The following is a 7,381-nucleotide window of genomic DNA, read 5'->3' as shown; positions in this document are numbered from 1 at the left end:
CGGCGGGGAGCCCGGCGCGTCCCGGCCGCCCGCCTGTGAGCGCGGGCGGCGGCGATGGCCGTGGCCGGGCAGGAGGACTACGCGTACCTCTACAGGGACTCCTCTCACCCCGCCGGCTTCCTGGAGGCGTTCCGGGCGTTTTACCTGGACGGGCTGTTCACCGACATCACCCTGCAGAGCGCCTCGGGCGTCTTCTTCCATTGCCACAGGGCCGCCTTGGCGGCTTGCAGCAGTTATTTTAAAGCCATGTTCACGGCCGATATGAAGGAGAAATCTAAGAGCCAGATCAGCCTTCCCGGGCTCAGCCACGCCGTACTGGAAGCCCTCGTGAATTATGCGTACACATCACAGATCCAGATAACAAAGAGAAACGTCCAAAGCCTGCTCCAGGCTGCAGACCTCCTCCAGTTCGTGTCGGTAAAGAAAGCCTGCGAGCAGTTTCTGGTGAGGCACTTGGATACTGACAACTGCATAGGGATGCACTCCTTTGCCGAATATCACGATTGCTCAGAGCTAGAGAAAGAGTCCAGGAGGATATTGTTGTGGCGGTTTGAAGAAGTGTGGAAGCAGGAGGAGTTTCTGGACATTGGCAAGGAGAAGCTCTCCTATATTCTCTCCCAGGAGAATCTCAACGTTTGGAAAGAAGAGGCAGCCATTGAAGCTGTTGTTAAGTGGGTCGCACACAATGTGGAAGAAAGAATTGAAGACGTCTACGAACTGCTGAGCTGCATCAAAGTAGACTTAGATAACGTGTATTTGAGGTCAGCTTTAAGCCTACAGAAAAAATGCCGACTTAATGACAGTAAAATAAGGTCACTCATATACAGTGCCCTGAACCTCAATCCCAAAGGCCTCTCCAGAAGACCCACAGCAGCCATGTATGTGATCGGAGGATATTACTGGCATCCCTTATCAGAAGTGCATGTTTGGGATCCTTTAACCAACGCGTGGGTCCAGGGAACAGAGATGCCGGATCACACCAGAGAGAGCTATGGGGTCACTAGCTTGGGACCAGACATATATGTGACAGGAGGTTACAGAACAGAGAGCATCGAAGCCCTTGACACCGTGTGGATATATAACAGTGAGAGAGATGAATGGACAGAAGGCTGCCCCATGCTTGACGCAAGGTATTACCACTGCGCGGTTTCCTTGAGTGGCTGCATCTATGCGTTGGGTGGTTACCGAAAGGGAGCTCCAGTGCAAGAAGCTGAGTTCTATGATCCTTTGAAAAAGAAATGGCTTCCTATTGCAAACATGATCAAAGGTAGGTAAGCTTTTGTATGGCGTCTGCTCCAAATGTCGATACTTTTGCATTTGGCACTTTTAAGTACCGTGGACACGTTTAGGGTTTGATCCAAGTTCTGGTGAAGTCCACGGGAATCTCCTGTTTGTTGGTGGCCTTTGGTTCAGGTCTGTACTAGCCAAACGACTGCGAACATCCAAACGCTATGCTGGGCTGTGCCACAGAACACTACGGTGGAAAAGCATGTGGTAGTCTCAGTTTAATTTTGCCTTCCTTCAGAAGTAAAATTTCTGTTCTAATTAGAAAGAAATCAGAAAACCGCCTGGGATTAGAGTCTGTTCAGTAAATGGTCAAAGAGCAAGCTCCAATAAAGGGTTTGCATTATTTTAATGTAAGACCAGATTACTAAGACCTTCTGTGTGATCATTGATAGAGGTGTCATCTTCGTTTAAAACTCGTTGCATGGAGTTTCCTCATATTTCAGTGTATCGTCTGTTCAGGATCCTTAGTCTAATCTTTAGTGTGAGGATAATGAAAAGCACTAATACCTGTTTCTAGCAGCCAAAATAGCAATCTATTAAAAAATGTATGAATTTGGATCACAGTCTAACTAAAGGGTATTATTTTGTTACAAAATTTATAAACCATTATACATTTTATCATACATTTTTATAAATTAATGCAATTATTTACAATTAATTATAAAATTTTACTGCAAGTTGATGCAACATAGTATTTTTCTACATACACGAGAGTATTTGGAGGTATCTAACAGGAAAAACCACTTACTATGCTCCTACGACTTTCTTCATTGCTCGTATATTTTCTACAAACATTGCTATTATTCTCTTCTTATTTCCTGTAGAAATAGAAATGCTATGCTAATATGTGAGCAGTTACACATTCTGTGCAGTTTTTTTGTTCCATTTTCTAGGTGAAACCCCTTAGATACTTAAAAAAAACACACTAATTTCCTAATTTTGGTCCGTTTTGTCTTGCCAGATCCCTTGTTTTGTTTTGTTCTCTTAGAGACAGAGTTAACATGGCTCCATTCTGTTTGTGTCTTTGTTTATACAATAGCATAATTAATAATACCGTGAGAAAGACTAAAAGTATTGGAAAAGATACCCTGAGACACTGAGTGATCTCAACTCCCATTGTCCTTGCCATATGAGTGACTTTTAAAAATCTTTTTAACTTAGTGAAATATTGAAAGTAATTCCCTATTCCAAAACCAATGTGACAGTGTCTTTAATTACTGCATAAAAGGTCTGTGAAATATTGTGCGTCTGTATTATATGCAATACATATCAGTTACTGCAGTTTTATTTAATTGCTCTTGACTTACACTGATAAAATAAGGTGTCTTGACAAGTTTATTTCATTTCACATTCAGTTAAATACTTGCAAGCATAATTTCACCCTAAAATATTAATTAACAAGGCATTTGAAATGGGATTATGGGTGGAAGTGACCGTGGTTGTTGTGTGCGGTCTGAAGTTGTGTTGTGACTTTCACACTGTGCAGGTGTTGGAAATGCCACCGCCTGTGTCCTGCATGAAGTCATCTACGTAACCGGAGGTCACTATGGGTACAGGGGAAGCTGCACCTATGATAAAATCCAGAGATACCACTCAGGTAACAATGAGTGGAGTATAGTCACCACAAGTCCGCATCCAGGTAAACAATAATTTCTGTAACGAGCATAGAGCTTGATTTGATTACTTGTATCTGGGAGTCTTTAAGCCCGCTTGAGAGTTTCTGGCATGTTCCTAATAAAACATGGCAGCAAGGGCCAGAGTGGGATCATGTCCCATTTCCAGACTCTGAGAGGGGAAGGGAAGACCCTCTTCAAGCATCTGCTCTGTAGAAATCACTATATAAATACTGAACTAAGGAATGGCTGCATTCTATTAAATAATATAGTAAACTAACTTTCTATAAAATCTATCTGTTCATAGACATTTGGCAAAAATAATTTATATTCATTTTAAAAGGGTTTTCTCTATGTTCTACATTTGGTAACAGTAAGCTTTTAAAGCAGTTCTCACTAAGTACTGGTGTTTGTGTCTGTATCTTCTGTAATGCCTTCAGCTTGCTTTTACCGAGTGTAGCAGAAAATCCTGAGGTGTCTCCTAAGCTCAGTGAAGAAACTCAGCCGCCTGCAGTGGTGCCCAGTGTTTGTCATGTAGTTGCAGTTTAAGTTAACATTACCATGCTGAGTTGAACTATATTCCTTTCTTCCTGAAGAATACGGATTGTGTTCAATTACATTACAAAACAAGATCTATTTTGTGGGTGGACAGACCACGATCACGGACTGCTATGACCCAGAGCAAAACGAGTGGAAGCAGATGGCTCACATGATGGAGAGAAGGATGGAGTGTGGCGCGGTGGTGATGAACGGATGCATCTATGTAACAGGAGGATATTCCTATTCAAAAGGAACGTATCTGCAGAGTATTGAGAAATACAACCCTGAACTGAATAAATGGGAAGCAGTAGGTAATCTTCCCAGCGCTATGCGGTCACATGGCTGTGTCTGTGTGTATAACGTGTAAACATTTAATTTTCGTATTGCTGTTACAGAAAACAGCACGTGCAGTATTCGTAACAGTACTGATTACCTCATGAATGAAATGTCTAATACAAACTCTTAGCGCACATCATTAAAAACTAGGTATAATTTGTCTTTATTTTAAACAATTCAGAAATATAAATGTGGTAACAAGATTTCCATATATTTTTCAGTCCAATCATTCTTTGTCATGAAAGTTTTCAAATTACTCTCTTACGATACTTTGTGCAGCTATATAGGAGCTACTGTGAAAAACAGATTTGTTCATTCATCACTGGGCGCTAAGGTGAGTAAAGCCAAACAAAATGTTCTGCATTTCTATGGACTACTGGGCTTAAGATGAAATCTTTGATACTCCAAAGGTAGCTACAGAAATGGTTCATTGCTACAAGCTAAGTGTGTGGTACATATAGAGCAATATCACTTGGATAACTAGGTTATCTCATCCAGAAATCATGGCAGTTATAGTATGCCTGTAATTCTATCTTCGCATGCCAGAGCGGAGAAGAGCACAGGCTGGGAATGAGGGAAGAAATGTCATGCAGTAGCCCCAGAGCACAAGCTGAAAGCATGCACTAGTTTTCCAGAAGGAGAACAGTGCTCTGCGGTACAAGGCAGTTTGAGAAAAGTGCTCACTTTGCTGTGCTCACACTGGCAGGGCCTGTGGGAAATAAAAAAAGACGCTGCATGGCTTTGCAGTGGGCTCTTTGGCTGATGCACAGGTATTGGTGATTTTTTTTTTTCCCCCAGAGAAAAGCTTTACCATTGTAACTATTTTTTTAAAATCAAATTTAAGATATGTGTCTTTGTGGAATGGCAGGAGGGAATGAGAGATACTGGAAAGTCGCTAACATCCACCTGAGATACAAGCTTCTCTATTTTGTTTAATACCATTTGGTCTTTTCTAAAAGTGCTAAACTGTGACTTGAGCAAAGGTGACAACTGAAGAAACTTGTCAAAATATGTTATGCATGGAGAAATTGAATGCAAAGTAATCCACTGCATTTAGTTATTTTTCTCAAAATGTAATACGAGATCTTCAAATTCTGTCTAGAAAGCAACCTGAGATGGGCAGGAAGGTCATCATTTTGTCACCTCTTCACTGGGAGACTTCTGCAGCAGGCTCCCAGCGCAGCATGGCAGTGCCAGCGCCGGCAGAAAAGCGGAATCCATATGTAGCATTTAAATAGCTGGTGTTTTGACCCTGCCATGCCCAGCCTTCTCACCGGTCCTTGTCCTGCATCCTGCCACGTAGGTAGTAATACAAATGCATTTGATTGAATCATTATGGCAGTGACTTCTTAGGATTTGTTTTCTCCTCATAGCTAGTATAGATAGTGTAATGTGGGGCTTGTGATTAGCCTGGTTCTGTGAGGGAGCAAGGTGCAACTGTGTTGTCTTTCTGTGCATGTGTAAGCTCCCCTCTAATGCTGGACTCGCTTGTCTGGGTTCAGCCACGTTCTACAGGGAGGTATAGGCCTTAAAAATACACATATTTTTTTCAGGTTTTATGAAAATTGGTAGCAGGGTAGAGGGGCAAGAGAGAGACTGAAAGGAAGCACGAGTTGTGTGGAAAGTACAAGATGGCAAAGCCTTCCCAGTGCCGAGGAGGTGGCTATGAGGAGCATTCCTGCTCCTGCCTTTGCTGCCCCTCACCCAGTCCCGCTTCAGCTGCTGTGGGGCCGTGTGGTCTGATAGCGGTGATCCAAATAAAGAAGTGCCTTGGGGAGCTGAGAGGCTCTTTCAGCCCAGGTCGGTTCCCCAGTCTGGCTTATAAAATCACCGCAGAAACAGCTGTTAAGCATGGGTGTGAAAGGCAGGGACAACACAAGGCTGCCGTAGGGTGTGGTGGGAACTTCCTACACCAGCACTGACACCTACAATGAAATTTTGGTTTTATTGGATTTATCAGATCTGATCAAACGAGCTTTCCAAGCAGGTAAGTCCTGAGTTTATAATATTTCTTTTTCTTGATCATAAGCATTTTCAACATTTTTTTGTTCTTTCACATTTTTATGCTATTTCTCACTTGCATTTGACTGCCGGTAGCAGGCAGCACTCAACTCTGAGCTTTGATGTGAAGTTCTGTGGTGTATATATAGTTCTCATTTTGATGTCTTTGTGTGTCACCTTACTACGTCAGAAGCTCATATGTGCGTGGGTTCGGTGTTTTGCTTCATTATCCATCCCACTGAGAGCTATTTAAGAATCTAATGTAATTTGTTTAAAGACTCTAAACTGTAAAGAGGTGTGGGGAATTGAACTCTGACACTGTTTGAAATGCGTGGGCCGGGCAGGTGGGCAAAAGAAATAAAGTGAATTTGTTTCTCCTGGAAATCTCCACAGCTGAGAATTGTTCAAAGGCGGGTGGAGATTTGAAAGGACAACATCACAACAGCATGAAGGTGATCTTTGTATTGAATGGAACTGCAGTGAACTCAACATGTGTATGTAATTTTTCAGTGCCAAATATGTACCTGTGAACCTTCATGTTTGTCAAAAACAGCAGCATAGAACAGCTGCTTGTGGCTGGCCCTATGGTTCATTCTGTTGGGTATCCTGTCACTGACAGTTGTTAAGTCAGTGAAAGGATGTAAGAACAAGGCAAGGACTCACAAAACCTCGCAGCTTCCGCCTGTCTCCTGCTTCTGAACTAGGTGCTTAATCATGGTGAAAGGCAGCGCTCTTCAGGGCTGGAGCACAGGCACTGGAAGCCGGAGTCCACTTTCTCCCTCTGGGCACCCTGCGGGTGAGCAGTACGCTGCTCCTCGGCTGCTCCTCGGCCTCAGCGTAACTGCCAAGTGAAAAAAAGCCTTTAGTTCTCACATGCTAGGAGAGTACGTGCTGATCGGGCAAAAATGAAGTCAGTGGGATTACCGCCTAGGGCTTCAGATGAAGTCCTAATTTTTTAGAGCTTTTTGAGTTTTTAGAGGTATTTAGAATAAATGGGCTGTAGAAGTTCAGACTCGCGGTTAAATTTTAACTGGTGCTATTTTTTACAATAACCTACAGTGCCCTTTTAAATTAGCTCATGTCTGTAGCACATCCCATGTAGGTGTGTAGCAATCGGGTCTTGAGCACGGGCAGGAGCGTGGGCTCAGCGAGAGGAATAGGGATTCCGGCTTCTGGTCCGTGCTTGCGCATCCTGTGGGAGGCGGAAAGCTCCGAGCGGGGGATCTTTCAGCCATCCGTGTGGTACGGTTTTAGTAGTAGTATTTGAACGTGAGCACTAAGGTGGTGTGCTGTCGGGCCTGTGTTATGGCAGACGTTTTGCTGTTTCACTTGTAAACTAGGGAAGTACCGACTGCAGAAGGCGAGTGACTTGTTAAGTCAGTGCCTGCTATTAGAAGTTTTACTTGTGTGATGCCCGCGTCCGTGGCGCTGCAGATGTCTACAACGCGTCTACGGTACTTCTGTGAACGTCTGTAATAGTCAATAAATGCAAATACACCGTCGGTGTACGAAGAGGAGCTGTTAAGCTGCTTTCGCTGCTGACCGCGCCGCAGCCCTGCGCGGCCGGACCGCTGCCTCTGGCGGACCCGTCGGCGCGCGCCGCC

The 7,381-nt window shown here is 43.7% G+C and overlaps 1 protein-coding gene across 2 annotated transcripts; it reads left to right on the top strand.

Annotated features, from left to right (window-relative positions):
- Nucleotides 1–34: 34 nt before the first annotated feature.
- KLHL23 (kelch-like family member 23) lies at nt 35–4,549 on the top strand. Of its 2 annotated transcripts, none has more exons than XM_010567114.1 (3): nt 35–1,267; nt 2,774–2,926; nt 3,497–4,549. In XM_010567114.1, the coding sequence occupies exons 1-3, from the start codon at nt 55–57 to the stop codon at nt 3,805–3,807; spliced, it is 1,677 nt and encodes a 558-aa protein (XP_010565416.1). In that variant the 5' UTR covers nt 35–54; the 3' UTR covers nt 3,808–4,549. The 2 variants fall into 2 exon arrangements, with proteins under 2 accessions (XP_010565416.1, XP_010565425.1); XM_010567123.1 differs by having other exon boundaries at nt 3,341–3,587.
- Nucleotides 4,550–7,381: the final 2,832 nt, after the last annotated feature.

Source organism: Haliaeetus leucocephalus, unplaced genomic scaffold (assembly GCF_000737465.1).
Source record: "Haliaeetus leucocephalus isolate CR32 unplaced genomic scaffold, Haliaeetus_leucocephalus-4.0 Scaffold1, whole genome shotgun sequence".
NCBI lineage: Eukaryota > Metazoa > Chordata > Aves > Accipitriformes > Accipitridae > Haliaeetus > Haliaeetus leucocephalus.
This window is presented reverse-complemented; position numbering and strand designations above follow the sequence as displayed.